Consider the following 19482-nt stretch of genomic DNA (forward strand, 5'->3'; position numbering starts at 1 on the left):
TGCTCAACACCCTATTGCATGCTTACAAACAGAGATTGATCATCCCTGAATATTTGATGAACCTATCTTTTACCCTTTCCAAGAAAAATGCTGGACAAAATCTCGTTTGAGAAACAGAATATCAGCTATATTTTCCTACCGGAAGTGAATTTTGGAAAAACAAAAAGAACCACAGGAAAGTCATTTCATAAGACATTATTCCTGAAAATTTCAAGAAAATCTATCCTGCCATCTCTGAGAAATCACTCCAAGAAATCGGAAAATCGTCATTTTTTTCAAATACTTCCGGTATAGAGCGGAAGTGACGGACGAAAAAATTGAAAGTATGTGTACAATGGCCTAATGCTAGTTGATCAACTCTACAAGTTTCAAGAGTCTATATATTTTCGTTATTGAAAAACTGAAAAAACAAGGTTTGAATATGTCCACCCCATATCTCACGACCGGAAGTGAATTTTACAAAAACTATTTAAATTTACTCTAGACAAATATAGTGTCTATAACATATGTAAAATTCAAATCATTAAATTCTTTTATGACCGAGATTTATGGCACTTAAAAATGAGAGAATGAATAGTCTTTCTTTGATATAACCGGAAGTTGGAGATTCAACTTCCGGTGGGGTCAATAGTTTTTGAGAATTAGAACGAGACCTAATAAACCGATATAGGTTTCAATTTGAAAGAAAAAAGTTTGAAATTTATGATTTATTAATCACTTCCAGTGACGACCGGAAGTGACGGCCGACATTCTTATCCCCCTACTGCACGCCTACAATGTGAGATCTATTAACTCTGAAAATTTGGTGACTCTATCTTTTACCGTTTCTGAGAAAAACGCTGGACAACGAAAACAGCTAATAAGCCGTATTTGCCGACCGGAAGTAAATTTTACAAAAATATTAGACGTTACTCTAGACATTTATAGTGACTATTATATATGTAAAACTCAACTCATTAACTAGTTTCATGACCGAGATTTATGGCACTGAAAAATGAAAGAATGAATAGGCTTTCTTTGATATAACCGGAAGTTGAAGATTCAACTTCCGGTGGGGTCAACATTTTTTGAGAATTAGAACGAGATATAGTAAACCGAAATAGATTTCAATTTGAAAGAAAAAAGTTTGAAATTCATGTTTCCTTTAATCACTTCCGGTGACGACCGGAAGTGACGACCGACATTCTTAACCCCCTACTGCACGCCTACAAAGTGAGATCTATTAACTCTGAAAATTTGGTGACTCTATCTTTTTCCGTTTCTGAGAAAAACGCTGGACAAAATATCTTGTAAAAAGACGAAAATTGGACATATCTTGCGACCGGAAGTGAATTTTGAAAAAATGAAAAAAATTCCTCGAGGTACCATCGTTCTCTATAACCTGTGAAAGTTTCAGGAAAATCCATTCAACGGTCTCGGAGACGAAAGGGAAAAAAAAAAAATAATAATAACTAGACACGATCTCGTTGCGAGCAACGAGTAGGTCTTCCGTCCGATTTGTTGATATACTCGCAGTTAAAAAAAAAAAAAAAGACAAATGAGTCCCAATTTAGTTTCCGACTTTAAGACACTTTAGATATAATCAATTTTTCATATCATAAGCTTCTGAAGCAAAGTTGCGGTGAAATTCGTTTGAAATTCGACTCTCCAGGCGAGCCATAAGGCCCGCGGGCCTATTTCTTGATGTCATTTGTTAGCCCTCTATAGACTCAACAACTTTAGTTCTATATGTCTTTACAAAATATTTACCTGTAAAAAGTTATTGAGATCGACCGATGTCGACAAAAAATCGACTCTACAGGCGAGCCATTAGGACTATAGGCCTATTTCTTGATATCAATTGATAGATCTCGATAAACTGAACAACTTTTGTTCAATATGTCCTTACAAAATATTTACCAGTTACAAGTTTTTGAAATCGGCTGATATCGACAAAAATCGACTCTACAGGCGAGCCATGAGGCCCACAGACCCATTTTTTGATATTGATCGATAGGTTATGACACATTGAACAACTTTTGTTCAATAATGCTTTTCAAAAAAGATGTCGTTTTAAAGATATGAGGCGTCAAATATTTACGATTTTGGCCCTTAAAATCTCTAATTACGTAACATATGACCTACTTTTTGATTTGATAAGATCAAGCTCGTTGAGATGAACATTTCCGCTTCTACAACTTATTATAAAATATTAATAGTTTCTGAGATATTCTCAAAAACATTTGGACCCTTCTGAACCCCTAATTTAAAGGGCCAGCCCGTTTTGCTTGATATCGTAAGAAAGGCCTTGTCATTTGAAACATTTTTTGCTCAACAAGTATTTAGAAATTCTTTACCGTTCTCGAGTTATCTCTACAAGAAATATTTAGGGGCCAAACTGTAGCTCCCTAACGGGGCCACATAGGGAAAAAACGAAATGTATATATTGTTTAGATTATCATTCTGAACAACTTTTGTTCAATAATGCTTTTCAAAATATTTGTCATTTTCAAGATATGAGGCGTCAATTATTTATGATTTTGGCCCTTAAAATCCCTTATTACGTAACATATGACCTACTTTTTGATTTGATAAGAACAAGCTCGTTTAGATGAACATTTCCGCTTCAATGACTTATTACAAAATATTAATAGTTTCTGAGATATTCTCATAAACCTTTGGACCCTTCTGGGCCCCTAATTTAAAGGGTCAGCCCCTTTTGCTTGATATGGTAAGAAAGGTCATGACATTTCAAACATTTTTTGTTCAACAAGTATTTAGAAATTCTTTACCGTTCTCGAGTTATTTCTAGAAGTAATTTTTAGGGGCCAAACTGTAGCGCCCTAACGGAGCCACATAGGGTAAAAACGAAATATGCATATTGTTCAGATCATCATTCTGAACAACTTTTGTTCTTTATTGCTTTTCAAAATATTTGTCGTTTTCGAGATACAAGGGGTAAAAAATTTATGGTTTTGGCCCTTAAAATCCCTTATTACGTAACATATGACCTAAATTTTTATAGGAATAGATTTGGATTGTTGAGATGAACATTTTTTGTTCTTTGACTTATACCAAAATATTAACGATTTTTGAGATATTTGATCTAGACTTTGAGCCCTTCTAGATCCCTAATTTAAGGGGCTAGCCCCTAAATCTTGATATTTTCGAAAAGATCTCGTAAATGTGCACAACTTTTGTTCTATATGTCTTAACAAAATATTTGCAAGAAAAAAGATATTGGAGATCAAAGGTCAAAAATCGCCGAAATCGGCGAAAAATTTTGGCATCCATTTTTTCAGGTACAGGCGAGCGTTTAGGCAAATCGCCTCCGGTAAAATCGAATCCCCCACAAATCTTCTAAAATGTTTACTCTATCTTGTGTAGAAATTTCAAGACTCTAGCTTCAAAACTAACGGAGGAGATGCGTGGACAACAAGGCCCTTCAAAAAGTCACTAAAAGAGAGATAACTCCTGACCGGAAGTGACGTCAAGCACGAAATTTTGCAAGCAAAGTCTCGTCACCAAAAGACATCTTTCCTGAAAATTTCGTGAAAATCGATCGAGAAATGGCTGAGAAAAACGCGTGTACTACCAAGGAAAATAATAATAATAATAATGAAGAAGAAGAACGCGAACAATAATAGTAAGGTCTTCCGCAGGAGACGGAAGACCTTAATAATAATGAAGAAGAAGAACGCGAACAATAATAGTAAGGTCTTCCGCAGGAGACGGAAGACCTTAATAAACAGTAGAATCACTAGAAGGTCTTCCGTTGGAAACGGAAGACCTTAATAATAATAATAAGAAACAGAGTAAAAACAATATGTTCCCAAACTTTGTTTGGGGAACATAATTAAACCATACCTATGGAAATTGAAAAGTTTGGTCCAAATGGCGTCGATTCGAATGCGAGCACGTGGACATGTATCTCTCTATATCGAATCTCATGTACCGAAATCGAATCTCATGTACCGAAGTTCACGTCGTTCTGAGATGTTACATAAGATACGATGTCACAATGCACTGGTTACATCAATTGCGTTATGTTTCCCGCGTTCAATGAATAGACGGATACAATCGCATAGTGCGAGGTAATGAATAAAAAATCCTTGACATGTGAAGATGGCGATGCCAATATTTTTGTTTTGCCCTCAATAACGGTCACGCCGCAAACATATTAATAGCAAGCGAAGCTCGCACCAATGATGACACATGTTAGTCTAAACTGGTTCCCCTTTGATTGGTGCTACAAACCAGCAACGGATCAGCGGTACTTTGGTTAGCCCAAATGAGCCAATTTCATTGGTCAGTTGATTTTAATGTCCCACTAGAGAGATTTCGAATGGTTGAGTCGTTGTAGTCTAGTTATGACGTCAAAGTCTACAAAGTTACAAAGTTTCGCGCTTCATAGGCCTACTTCATTCTATATTCGTAACGTAGTGTAGTTGACTATGACGTCAAAGTTAGCGTCGTTGAAAATTTTGATAGGAACTCTCGTTATACGCGTAAGATAACGATACAGCCCAAATCCTGGCTGTCAAAAATTGGCGCTTACCTGTTGTACACAAGAGAAACGAGGTGAACAGGGTACCAGTTTAATGTTAGGCACGTGATTTGCTCTTCATCAGCTGAAAAAAGATGAGTATTATCCATAATGCTTCCGGAAAAATATCGCTGTCACTGCGGTATACCTTAATGGCAACCCCGTAGATAAAACAAATAAATAGTTTTGAAAGTACCCCAATTGAATTTGAATTCCAGACAAACTTCCCCCTACCTTCGTACGTTTTGTTGTGGGTAATTGCTTGATTTGAAAGAAAAAACAATCTTTTAATGGCAACTTCAAAGTAACTGTGCGTAGAATCAGAGTGATGTTTCACAAAGTAGTTTTTTGATGACTGACCACTAAATATCGATAGTTCCTTTTCCTATTGTAACGTGCGCCGAATACACAAATATATATTGACACACTTACAACAACACCAGTGAAAACGATTTGAAACTCTTACAAATTTTAATTCTACATAATTAGTCACAAATTTATAAACATGCAATGATACAGAAGTACACAACACAGATCTAAAGTTCTACTCAACTTGTTTAAATAATGATCAGCATCTCCGTGAATCAGTTCAGGAATCCTCGCACACACGTTAAATATACGGATTGCAGATGCGCAATCCTAGCTAGATGATCGGGCCAGGCACTTTCACGGACCAACGGATTGCGAAGTACTTCCATTTTACCGAGATTACTGCCATCTTCTTCTCCAGCCACAACACTACTCCTGCAGACGATCACGCGCTCTACCCGTCCCGTCATCAGATCACACACGAAGCTTTTCAAGTGACGTCACAGATACACAAAAACAAAACAACTGATGCAACAGTTAAATATATAACCAAATATCGTAACACTATTTTTATTCAAGAAGCAATTGTCTGTAATGTCAAAATGTCTAGTTTTTAATTCATCAGGAGGAATGATCGTGTAAAGTGTTGAAAAGTCATACCTTTAGATTGTGTTGATTTGAAAAAGGTTTTGTGATTTCAAATCTAATAATCATCTTTAGATATTTTTTTTAGAATCCACATTTGATGTATACCTTTCCTGGCATATTTTGTGGCAAAATACGTTTGAAATTTCTCCGTCCCAGCAATCAATATTTCCATGATGTATCATGTGATCACATGTCATATAATTTTGTGGTTATTACATAGATTACATATTCTTTGTAGGTGCCGCTTCTGTAGGAGAAGCTTGTTATGACGAGAGAGACTGCATAGGAACAGTCAATGCTACCCGATGTATGTTTGATTTACAAAAGCAACACAGCGTGTGTATTTGTGACATGGGACTCGTCAGCATTGACCAACAGTGTTTGCAAAGAAAGTATTTTCACCTTTCGTTTCCCTGTCGGTCTTTGTGGGAAGATTTCATATACATGTGTCGCGCTGCGTAGGTTACAACTCGTTCTTTTCACAGTGAAAACACTGCAATAAAATTTAGAATATGTAGACTATTTGAATTATCATTTATCGAAGCAGGCTACTGAAAAACAATTTGATGGTGCAATAGTCTCGTTTAAAGTCAGCATTTTGTAAATTCTATGGTCGTTATAACGATCTTGTTTGCCAATACAACTTATCATTGGGTCCAATGCTATCTGACGTGTTTCATAACTATTGTTAGGCCGTTCTTGTCACACTGATGTTGACTACAGATAGTTCTGATAACCTGATCAAGATATTGGGCTCATGGCGGGTGTGACTGGTCAACAGCGGATGCTTATTCCTCCTAGGCACCTGATTCCACCTCTGGTATATGCAGAAGCCCTTGTTTGCCCAAGTGTCTATTTTGTATTGCTTATAGGAATTATAAGATTAATCACTATTCGTTATATTCACCTTTCATCCATGATTTCAGCATAATGATACTTCGAACCATTAAACTAATCTTACTATATTTATCAAAATTCACACGCACATCGTTCATATTCATGAGGAAATGACTATCATCTTAATTAATAATGCTATCCAAGGCAAAACATAATTTTTAAATATCGCAAAAAAGACTTCGATGAAAGGTGAAGATAACGAACAGTGATCAATCTCATAACATCCTATAAGCAATACAAAATAGAGAGTTGGGCAAACACAGAACCCTGAATGTACCAGAGGTGGGATCAGGTGCCTAGGAGGAGTAAGCGTCCCCCGTTGACCGATCACACCCGCCGTAAGCCCTATATCCTGATCAGGTAAACGGAGTTATCCGTAGTCAAAATAAAAGGATGTAAAATTGTTAGGAAGTTGAGAGACGTATTTTGGAAATGTGAAGAAAATTACTGTTTTGATTTTATTTTATAGGTCCGTGATTACCCAACTCTCTATTTTGTATTGCTTAAAAGAGTAATGAGATTGATCACAGTTCGTTATCTTCATCTTTCATAGATCGTAAAAAGATTCATGAAAGCTGTCGTACAGATAAACAATGCACAGGGACTCCTAAAGCAGTGAAATGTCGCTATGTCGAGGAGTATCAAGACAATGTGTGTGCCTGCAGTGGAGGTTTGGATTGGGTGAACGGAGACTGTATTAAACGTAAGGATTAATGTGTACCTCGTAAAACTACGCCCAATGGAATTTGAAGTTGAATCGATGAGCATTTCAAACTCTCAATCAAATGCTAGTATTGTCAATTTTTAAAAGGTATTAGTAATTTCGTCAGAGAATTAAAAAAAACCCAGTGGAAATGCAGTGATCCGTGAAGGGAAAGGCAACCCCAAAAAATTTTACAGGATAAATGATAGGATTAATTATATCTTCACCTTGCATGATAAAGATTTGCCACACTATTCTGTTGATATACGGCCTAGATAAGCTTCAGTACTAATTTGAAAACGTTAAAAATTTAAATTCCCTATATCTATAGAGGCTGCCATGATGTGGAATTCTTTTGTATTCAAGACCACAAAAATCAATAAGTTTGACGTCACACCGTCTATTCCGGTTTTGATGATATTCTAAGATCATCCACAGGTGCTTGGGTTAAGGACCCCCTCCCCCCGAATAAGCTACGCGAGTTGATTAAAAAAAATTGAAAATATTTCTAATGAATGTCAACAACGTCTTGCATACCCATAAAGTCCAAAATAATTCAAAATAAGCCCTTTGAAAAAAATACACTTACTGTTTATTATAACAGAACTTATAATAACCAGTGAGGGTATTTTGTTTAGAGGGCTTATTTTGAATTACATGTATTTTGGACTTTATGGGTATGCAAGACGTTGACATCAAGAAATTCATTATATCAACTCATGTAGCTTATTCGGAGGAGGGGTCCTGAACCCAAACACCTGTGAGATCATCAAAGTTGTGCATGTGGTAGATTTTACGAATAAATAGGTTGATGCCTTCCTGACAAGCAGTTAATTACACTAATGCGAAGGGGAGATGTGAATAAAGATTGTTTTTTCGAAATTTCCGACTCAACCAAGTCATTTGAAAAGAAAAGACTACGTAAACTGTGGATACATCATTTGTATAATGACAAGTTGAGGTTCATGACATTTGTATGAAGAACGTTTACCGTCTGCCTTGTCTACGATTCGACTGAACGCCTTCTTTTCTCAATTTCATTTTGCGAAAGAACGGGCTCAAATTTATACGACTCCAAACTTAACTGTTCGTTATTTGTCATGTTTACAGTGATGCTGATGAAATAAACCGTACTAGACGATGTGACGTCACAAATTAAACTTCAATGGCCACTCTCTTAGCGGCGGGTAATTTAAAATACATGATAGATTAATATTGATTTAATTGTTAATCAAGGATTGTTGTTGTTGAAGACCGTCAATTACGATATCAGTAAGCAATACTTTATTCATAAAAGCAAATATGTGGTTAGGGTTGCCTTTCCCTTTAATATCAAGAAAGAGTTAGCTATATAAAAGATATAATTTCAATTTCAAAAGTTAAAAATGATCATTTTTGTTATCTAAGCCAAAAGAAAACTTCTAGAATTTTGCAACGAGGAGGAACAGTGCGACTCGGACTTCCAATGTAAACGAATTGGCGAGAGAAATGTTTGCTCCTGTCAAGAGGGATTCGAGATCTTCAATGGAAAATGTTTACAAGGTGATTGCAACTGACATGGTGTTAAAGAAATATAGAAATAAGTTATGAAACCCTCATACAAAAATTCTCAGAATCGGTTATTTACAAATGTTCTTAGTCCACCTTTGAACGATCTTTATCAGCTTTTCTTTAACCATCTGGGAAGGTAAGCAGACTAACACTGTTTGTTTTAGGAGAAGACTATTCATTTTTATGACCTATGGGTAATTTACATTTTACGGACAAAATCGTGTTAATTATTCTAAATGGGCCCATGATGCAAAAAGTAATTACCAAGTTGGAAATAGCATAAATAATAAGCGTTCGACATTCTGCTATTAAACACCAGGGTCTAGTTGTGCAAAGTTTAGTTACGTTGATTTCTTAGTTATCGTTTAGTTAACACTCTAAAAATATTAAATAAAAATAAGGGCAAGTCAACTGTCAATTAAAGTTAACTAACAATTTTGCAAATGGCCCGTCCTTCATTTGCATGTACGTGTGTTAATATACATGTAGTTAAATTCCGAAACATATATCATTATTTAGAATAGATTATCGTAGTAAAAGTTAAAGGGGTACAGTTAAATTTGAGATGAAAAGATTTTTTTTCAGTCGAAAATGACATAGCAAACTAAGATTTTATAGTTTGTTTGACTTGAGTCTTTTCATAACAGATTATGTATCTTTAATTGTTACTTGAGAGTCTTTTTATTACAAATTCTGTATCTTAAACTGCTACTTGAGAGTTTCTTTTATAACAGATTTCGTTTCTTTAATTGTTACTTAGTTGATGTTTCTCTTGGAGATGATTGCGAGGACGACAGACAATGCACCAGTATAGAATGTGCTAAATGTGTTTACAACGAGACTATCGGGAACCATTCATGCGCCTGTGAGGAGAAATGTATTCAAAATGGCAGTAGATGCTTACTTTGTGAGTAAATTTTACCATATATTGTAATGCTTCAAAATGTGACTACTTTGGAACCATGATAAATATTCACAATACTGTAAACAAACTCTTATTTGCATGCAAAAAAAAATCGCGGGATTCGCGAGAATATCATCGTCGTGAATATTTCTCGTTGCGAAGCAATTCTTGAATGTCTGTCATAAACTCGAAAAAGGCTCGAATGCGAGAATTACTCGCAACGAACCAGTTTACCACAGGCGAATCGCGAAATGAAGTAGCCGCGAATAAAAGTTGGTTTACAGTAATCTACTGTGTTATAGTAAAATCGTTTTTCCTTCACTGAGTTCATTTGTTTCTTAGGGGGATGGGGGTGTTTGTTGTTGTTTGTTTTTTTTAGATACAGTTCTTGCATTCCAGCAAACCGCCGTCTGTATGAATCCTGTGAAGTAAGCAAACAATGTAGAGGGACTCTGAACGCCAAAGAATGTAGATATGTAGAGGGAATAAAACTCTGTCATTGTCCAGATGGATACGCCGTGTTTGGTGGGATTTGTTTAGAAGGTTAACATGTTCAATAGTGCTTACATTCTTAACTATCGCTGTATATCATTCCAAAGTTTGCCTCCAGTGTTTAATGAAAGAATGAATAGTCACTATCTCCATGTATTCCATCCCAAATTTTGTCTTCAGTGTTTTATGAAATAATCAGTGTTTAATGAAATAATGATAAGTTAAAGTGATTCAAATGTGTAAATGGAAACGGATGAAGTCTGCACTTTTCGTCCTTTTACAACAGGTGGAGTATCATTAAGAGGGATATGTATAATGTCTGAGCAATGTACTGGTACGCAAAATGCAGGAACGTGTCTCTACTACAACGAAGAGCGGGAAAATGTTTGTAGCTGTGATCAAGGGTTTTTTGAAGAGGGCGAAAAATGCTTAGAAGGTAGTTTTCACAAATCCTAAAAGCTTGCTATGATTGTACAGTATTTGTATAAGACGGAAGTAAATTTTGCTCAAATTGATTCGAAGTTTTATCAACTGATACATGTAGGGCAGAAATAGTTATGTACAACAACATCCACAGGAATATATTCACTCATTTATAGAAAACGTTCCCTTAAATACTTCTCAATCTTACTTCTGAATGGATAATTTTGTGTGCCTTTTCATATCTATATTTGTATATAGAATAACACGAAATTTGATAGCGTTTCATCCTTATCGTCAAGGCTTAGGTTTAATAGAAAAGTCTTTGAAAAATTGAAAAGGTCTAAAAGACTGAAGTGCTATTACGATTTACCGCACTACCACCACACAATTACCTCAGCACTCATCCCCACCACACCATCACAACAGTAACATCACATCAATCACAATTACCACTACAATCATTACCCCTACTAACCCCAACACAACCGCCATCACCATCATCACCACCACTACACAATCAACATCACTCCACCACCACCATCACCATCATCACCACCACTACACAATCAACATCACTCCACCACCACCATCAACATCATCACTACCACTACACAATCACCATCACTCCACCACCACCACCACCACTACACAATCACCATCACTCCACCATCACCATTATCACTACCACTACACAATCAACATCACTCCACCACCACCATCAACATCATCACTACCACTACACAATCACCATCACTCCACCACCACCATCAACATCATCACTACCACTACACAATCAACATCACTCCACCACCACCATCAACATCATCACTACCACTACACAATCAACATCACTCCACCACCACCATCAACATCATCACTACCACTACACAATCACCATCACTCCACACCACCATCACCAATATCACCCAACTACCACAATCATCACTAACCACCATTACCCCCACCATCACAATCATCATCACGACCACGATCACTCAACCACCATAATCGCTGCCATCATCACCCAACCTCTACCACCACCACCACCACCACCACGAAATTAACATTTGATGCTATAGAGTTAGCTGAACTTTGCTAAATTGATGGATGGACAATTGTAATACAGATTTCCCCCCACGAGTAGGACCTATGTGTACCCTAACGTATTCAAGCACGGACATTCTTTCTACTCTTTAGTCTACACTTTCATAATGCCAATTATTCAAACCGATATATCCCAGTGAACGCGATATAATGGACATCAAAGAGTCTTCCACATCTGTTTCGTACTTTGATATTCTATTGAAGATAGATGTTAACGGCAACCTAACATCTTAACTTTATGACAAACGGAATGAATTCAGTTTCCCCACCATCAACTTCCCATATTCATGTATTAATATTCCATCATTGCCTGTATATGATACTGATGCCTCTCAACTGATTCGATACACAAGAGCTTGTTCTGCGTATTATCAGTTTTTGAATCGAGGCAGACAAGTTGATGTCATAGGGGTTTCAACAGTCTCGTTGAAAGTCAGAATTTCGCAAATTGTATGGTCCTCAGAACGATTTAGTTTGCCAACACATCCTGTCATTGGTTCTAAAGCTGTTTGACGTGTTTCATACAAATTTTTACGCCGTTCTTTACACATTAATTTTGACAAAGGATTGTTCCGTTTACCTGATCAAGATATAGGGTTCAAGGCGGGTGTGACTGGTTGACAGGGGATACTTACTACTTCTAGGCACCGGATAACACTTCTGGTATGTCCAGGGGTCCTTGTTTGTCCAACTCCAAACTCTGTATTCCTTATAGGAGTTATGAGACCAATCAGTATTCGTTATCTCCTCCTATGCAGAATACAAAAGAGAAGGGCTAACATGGACCTATACAGATATAATGCTCACATGTACTCTTCATATCATCAATATTTGTTGAATGTAAATAGGGTAGATATTGTTCATCTGAGATGATGTAAGACATGAAGAATACAGAATTTGAACTGAACGAGAGTAATCAAAAATGTCTTCGCTAGCATTTTTCCTTTAGTCCGAGAAGAAAAAAGATGGTGTGATCGAAATTGGTCATTTTGGTAGATCTATCCAAGAATGTGTTTAACATACGTATGTACAATTTTTCAAATTTTACAAAATGCTTTAGTGTTGAACTCTGTAATTACCAGGAAATGTCTCCTCTGGACAGTCTTGTGTAGAATCAACTCAATGCAGTAGTAACAGTGTGGTGTGTGTACAGGGAGAATCAACACCTGACGCAGACAGAGATAAAAGTATTGCAGGTGAAGCTAGTGTGGGCTTATCATCCTCTTTTGATTTTTATTCTTTGATTCCTTTATACATGTATGTATCATATGTGGTAGCTGGTCTAGAGGTTAGAGTGTTCGCTGGTCATGTGGAAGGCCGGGGTTCGAATCCCGGCCACGACAGACCTAAGTCGTTAAAACAGGTAGTGTCAATTCCATCGCCAAACGCTCGGTATCAGGGGTGAATGTCATGAGTCCTCGGAGATGAGCTGAAAAATGAATGTCCTGTGTCACAGTAGGTGTGGTATGCTAACGAATCCTCACTGTTCAATGACCGCAAGCGCCGAGCAAAGGCCTAAATTTGAAGCCCTTCACCGGTGTTGGTGACGTCTCCATATGAGTGAAAAATTCTCGAGAAAGACGTTAAACAAGATACATGTACAATTAATCAGAGAGAGAGAGAGAGAGAGAGAGAGAGAGAGAGAGAGGTCACCTGTTGACGACGAAGCAATGCCAAAATTAGATGTGTTTATGAAAACTCATATCCTTGTCTGACAGAAAATTCGTTAATGGCCAAGGTGAAGTACGTCAAACTCCAAGATCAAGGTCAACAGCTTTTGTACCCAAAATATTGTTTTGTCACAAGAAATACACATGTGGAATATGAAAGTCCCATCACCAACTATTCAAATGTTATGACCGAGGTTAAAGTTTTTTTGCGGGCCCAAATCTTCAATTACAGAGGCATATAGTTATCACATAGTGATGAAGAAGATTGTTGAAATTGTCACGCCCAGAACCGAATGTACTAATGTGTTATCTTGTTTGAGAGAGAGAGAGAGAGAGAGAGAGAGAGAGAGAGAGAGAGAGAGAGAGAGAGAGAGTATTCAATTGATGTAATTTTATCATTTTATAAATTTTCATATCAGGATTTACCAGAAGACTGTTGTTTGTTGGATTCGGTTCTTTTGTTGTCGGAGTACTTGGTACAGTGTTTGTATTTAGATGTCTCTGGAGAAGAAAACGTCGACATGAGAGGTACTGAGATTTAACAGAAGATAGACACAGAAAGATAAACATACCTGTATATTGTATTCAAACTGTGTTTCTGAATATGCATCTGGGTAAAGAATTACTGAACAACTATCCTCTCGCATGTTTAGTGACTGTCTAATATGTTTGGTCTTGTTTACGTTGATCACACTGATGATACACAACGGTGCGCTGAGAAATTGAATAACACGCATATTTTTGAATTTCTTCAATTAGTAAAATTATGTGAATATCTAGATGTAGCCAATTTCAAGTTATGCGTGAATTACGTGACTTTTATTTGCTGCAAATGTTTGGGTTTTTGTTGGGTTTTTTTTTTTTTTTTTTTTTTTTTGGTTTTGGTTTTTTTGGTTTTTGTTTGCGGGGGTAAATCACTTTCACAGGCAATTTTATGACGTCATCTGTGACGTCATCAAGCAATACTTAACATTTACAGAACCATTCTCATTGATCATCTACATATCGATCCATTCATTTGTCTATCTATTTATCTAACGATTTATTCATTTATCAATCTTTCCTTTGAAATTATCATTTTATGGATAACTTGTTGACGTCATCAAACATTCGTTAATTTATGTTGATATATGTTTTCAAATTATCAGATAACACTGGAATTCCATAAATTGGATCGCATTACCATGCCATACATACATGTACCGTAAAGTCTGTTTTACGGAACACAAATTTGGCAGATTTGGACTTTTGGTGAATAAAGTTTAGTGAATTTATTTTCACCATGTATATGAAAGGTAAAACTAACGAACAGTGATCGATCTCATAACTCCAAAAATAAATAGTTGGGTAAACACTGTTCCCTGGACATACCAAAAGTGGGATCAGATGCCCTGGAGGAAAAAATCGCCCCCTGTCTGTCGCAGGATGGACGCCAGGCATTAAACTATGAAGACGAGTTTTAAGGTTTATACTGTTTTAATACACTCAAGTTATACACAAATGTTCATCCTTTACCGTTTTTCAAATTAGAGTCAAATGAAGAATGGATCTGTAACGATAAAATTTGTAAAAACAGTTTAGATACAGATATACTGTTACAGTACACATACAACACTTACTTTACTTCACTTTACACAGACTACATTTTCCTGCAGGTACATTTTACACATTGCATTTTACTGCATACTTCACTATACTATACTATACTATACTTCATAGCATTTTACTGCATATACACATTACACACGGCATTTTACTGCATATACACTTTACATGCTGCATTTTACTGCATATACACTTTACACCCTGCATTTTACTGCATACTCTGGGCGTTTCTCAATACTCTGGCATGAACAGTACACCGTACATATACGTTTAGGTAAATACAGATACATTTGAAATAAAATATCATATGAATGTATTGTATACTCATAAGAACTATCACAGTAAATTCTAATATAAATTGTAAAGAACTTTGTACGTTGGCCATTTTAGGAATAAATGTGGAATAAAAATATTGAAGTAATGAGTAAACTTACCTCAGAAGTAGTGGACTCTGGTCACAAGGTATCAAAACTTGATGACTATTACTAGATAAAATACATGAGTATCAATGCAGATAAACACGTCCGCATCCGCCAATTGCTACACCCAAACTAACTGCACGAGATTTAAGTGTACAAGCATACCTGGTGAACGATTCGCATACTATGGAAACACATTGAGATATTTAATTATTTAACATGATAAAGATCCTAACATCTATGGAGCTATAATCGGGAAATATATACATTAATTGTGGCACTGTCAACCAGTCACACTCACCGTGAGTCGTATGTCTTGATCAGGTAAATGGAGTAATACGTAGTCAAAATATGTGTGCCAAGAAAGGCCTGACGATCGGTATGAAACACGCCAGACAGCATTTGACTCAATGATAGGTTGTATTGGCAAATTGAATTATTATAACGATCATATAATTTGCAAAATGCTGACTTTAAACGAGACTGCTCAAATCCTTGTAACATTAATTTGTTTGTCAGTAGCCTGTCTTGATTTAAAACAATGATCATACGTAGAATAAGCTCTTGCATATTGAATCAGTTGAGAGATATAAACACCATATGTAGGTGATAATGAGATATTGCTACATAAATATGGGAATTACACATGGAGAAACTGAAAACCATCGTTTGTCATAAATTTTAGTTGTTAGTATATCATTAATATTCATTTTCAATAAAATATCCAAGTACAAAGCAGAAATGGAGAACCTTGTGGTGTCTTTTATCTCGAGTTCAAAGGAATATATCGAATTGACATATATGTAAACTGATGAACTTAGATTTAGTGATTATTGCTTCATCTCTAATAATGATTTCTATAGGCGTATTAATAGTATATCTATTTCTTGATTATTTACCAAAAAATTACAATTAGCAGTAGTAGTGAATAAAGAATGGGGAAGTTCTTTTAAAACGTAATGAACCGTCAATGACGTCATAGAAATGCTTGTGGACATGCTTCCAATCCCTCGGTGAATCTTTGTCTAGGAAAAGGGGTACTTAATGTTGGATTGTTTGTGTGATGGTATTTTTTTTTTTACATAACGCAAGGATACTTGTCGTTCGATATATGTTCCTTCATGAATATACACAATGACCAAACAATACTGGCTAACACGTTGCCCAGTATAAAAAGGTGTCACTTTGTGGAGTCTATAAGGGACGTAGGCTCCTACAGATCGGTTGGTGTCCCTCGGATTATCCTTCGATATATCAAAGATTTGTCTTATGTACAATCGTCAAATTGTTAGCTTTGGTACTGAAACCAAAATTCTTTTACTCAAATTAAAAACTTGTGTTCCTTTAAGAGATATTTTTGATGATTCCTTTTCAGATCCCATGTGCTCAATCCCAAAATGTTCTGCAAAAAATTGTAAAACTTGTGATATACTGATCACAAGAAATTCATTTAGTAGTAATCTCACTGGACGTAGTTTCTGTACCAAAACTTTTGATAATTTGACTTGTAAATCTTCTAACGTAGTCTACGCTATTGGGTGTAATCTCTGTGACTTTATCTATGTGGGAGAAACTAAGGGTTCACTTAATAAAAGAATATCAGGGCACAGATTTCAAATAAATAATGGTGGTAACCAACTTCTCTACAAGCATTGTAATGCACCGGACCACTCCATGACTTTTCAACACTATGCACGGCTATTCCTCACGATAAATTAAAGACTACACTTTTTGACATCATAGACAGTTGCTCCTTCAACAAAAATGGAAAAAGGAAATATTCATATCTAGTGATCAGTCATCCAAAAAATTAAACACCACTCTGATTTCACGCACAAGTACTCTGAAGTTGAAATAAAAAATATGCTAGAGTTCCTCATTGACAATATCTTAGTGGCCTTAGGTGATCAGGTCTTCCAACAGTCTGTTGGGGTTCCCATGGGCACGAATTGTGCTCCATTGTTAGCTGACCTTTTTCTTTATTCATATGAAGCAGAATTCATTCAAAATCTTCTACGTGAGAAGAAAAAATATCTTGCTATGGCCTTCAGATCGACATTTAGATATATCGACTACGTTTTGTCTATTAACAATAATAACTTTCATTCATATGTCGATTCGATATACATGTTCCCGTGAGCTCGAAATACAAGACAACACAGAGTCGTCCACTTCTGCTTCATACTTAGATATTTTATTGAAAGCAGACATTCACGGCAAACTAACAACTGTATGATAAACGGGATGATTTCAGCTTCTCCATCGTCAACTTCCCATATTTACCGTATGTAGCAACATTCCATTATCACCTGCATATGGTGTTTATATCTCTCAACTAATTCGATACGCAAGAGCTTGTTCTGCGTATGGTCAGTTTTTAAATCGAGGCAAGCTACTGACAAACAAGTTGGTGGTACAGGGTTTTTAACAATCTCGACTGAAGTCAGCATTTCGCAAATTCTATGGTCATTATAACGATCTAGCTCGTCAATACAACTTATCATTGGGTCAAATGCTGTCTGGCGTGCTTCATACCGATTGTTAGGCCGTTCTTGTCACACTGATTTTGACTACAGATAACTCTGTATACCTGATCAGGATATAGGGTTCACGGTGGGTGTGGCCGGTCGACAGGGGATGCTTACTCCTCCTAGGCACCTGATCCCACCTCTGGTGTGTCCAGGGGTCCGTGTTTGCTTATAGGAGTTATGAGATTGATCACTGTTCGTTATCTTCACCTTTCATATGTTGAATGTTGTTATCGAATAATGTAATCAAATATGTTAGCTTTACTGGAGGAGAATGGGAGTTGATGAGGTGATTAGTTATATGGTATGTCATAGTTTCTGTTAGTAACAGATTAGATATTGTTATAATACCTGCTCGCTGTTGTAACATATTAGATACTGTGATAATACCTGTTCGTTGTTGTAACAGAATAGACATTGTTATAATACCTGTTTGCTGTTCTAACAGGTTATATATTGTTATCATACCTGCTCGCTGTTGTAACAGGTTAGATACAGTTATAATACCTGGTCGCTGTTGTAACAGACTAGATATTGTTTTAATACCTGCTCGCTGTTGTAACACATTTAATTTAGATATTGTTATAATACCTGCTCGCTATTGTAACACATTTAATTTAGATATTGTTATAATACCTCTTCATTGTTGTAACAGATTAGATATTTTTATAATAACTGCTTGCTATTGTAACGGGTTATATATTTTTATAATATCTGCTCGCTGTTGTAACAGATTATATATTGTTATAATGCCTGCTCATTGTTGTAACAGATTAGATATTGTTATAATACCTGCTCGCTGTTGTAACATATTAGATATTGTTATAATGCCTGCTCGTTGTTGTAACAGATTCGATATTGTTATAATATCTGCTCGTTGTTGTAACAGGTTAAATATTGTTATAATACCTGCTCACTGTTGTAACACATTAGATATTGTTATAATACCTGCTCGCTGTTGTAACAGATTAGATATTGTTATAATACCTGCTCGCTGTTGTAACAGATTAGATATTGTTATAATACCTGCTCGCTGTTGTAACAGGTTAGATATTGTTATAATACCTGCTCGCTGTTGTAACACATTAGATACTGTTATAATACCTGCTCGCTGTTGTAACAGGTTAGATATTGTTATAATACCTGCTCGCTGTTGTAACACATTAGATACTGTTATAATACCTGCTCGCTGTTGTAACAGGTTAGATATTGTTATAATACCTGCTCGTTGTTGTAACAGGTTAGATATTGTTATAATACCTGCTCATTATTATAACAGGTTAGATATACAAACACAGGAGCTGGAACTCAACCTCAATGCTTACGACGTCCATAGCGAGATCATTAACGAATCAGCAGAAAATGTAAGAAAATTCTGTCTTACTTTCATTCCTATCTTCATCATAAAACCTCTTTTTTGTATTGCTTATAAAAGTTATGAGATTGATCACTGTTCTTTCATATTCTACATTGACTATCATGTCTGATAGTAAGCAACATATACATATAAATTGATGTGCGTCATTTTCCATCAATCTCTCAATTGCAACAGAACATTTCGAGTGGATGTACATAAACCATGACATTTTCCAATCTCTTACTGGTATTTGTACCTGGTAATTATTGTCATAAACGTATTGAATAAAATCAAACTAAACTTCATGTATTGGTATACCTTTTGGGATCTAGAAAGTCTATTTGTGT

At 36.1% G+C, this 19482-nt stretch overlaps 1 protein-coding gene and 1 long non-coding RNA gene across 3 annotated transcripts in view; one reads left to right on the plus strand and one right to left on the minus strand.

Annotated features, from left to right (window-relative positions):
• Positions 1 to 19482, plus strand: part of LOC125665567 (nidogen-like) — a 38377-nt gene that overhangs the window by 17000 nt on the left and 1895 nt on the right. For both annotated transcript variants that reach the window (XM_056152308.1, XM_056152309.1), the window contains 9 exons: positions 5721 to 5789; positions 6933 to 7082; positions 8490 to 8624; positions 9394 to 9540; positions 9937 to 10080; positions 10316 to 10465; positions 12639 to 12752; positions 13646 to 13754; positions 19058 to 19142. In XM_056152308.1, coding sequence (XP_056008283.1) covers positions 5721 to 5789; positions 6933 to 7082; positions 8490 to 8624; positions 9394 to 9540; positions 9937 to 10080; positions 10316 to 10465; positions 12639 to 12752; positions 13646 to 13754; positions 19058 to 19142 — 1103 coding nt within the window. The remainder of the gene's footprint in view (positions 1 to 5720; positions 5790 to 6932; positions 7083 to 8489; positions 8625 to 9393; positions 9541 to 9936; positions 10081 to 10315; positions 10466 to 12638; positions 12753 to 13645; positions 13755 to 19057; positions 19143 to 19482) is intronic.
• On the minus strand, positions 14684 to 15406 carry LOC125665568 (uncharacterized). The gene is made up of 2 exons (XR_007366269.2): positions 15266 to 15406; positions 14684 to 14775 (listed from the first exon to the last, which is right to left on the minus strand). It is a non-coding gene; the product is annotated as an uncharacterized LOC125665568 (long non-coding RNA).

This window comes from Ostrea edulis, chromosome 10 (assembly GCF_947568905.1).
Source record: "Ostrea edulis chromosome 10, xbOstEdul1.1, whole genome shotgun sequence".
Classification (NCBI taxonomy): domain Eukaryota; kingdom Metazoa; phylum Mollusca; class Bivalvia; order Ostreida; family Ostreidae; genus Ostrea; species Ostrea edulis.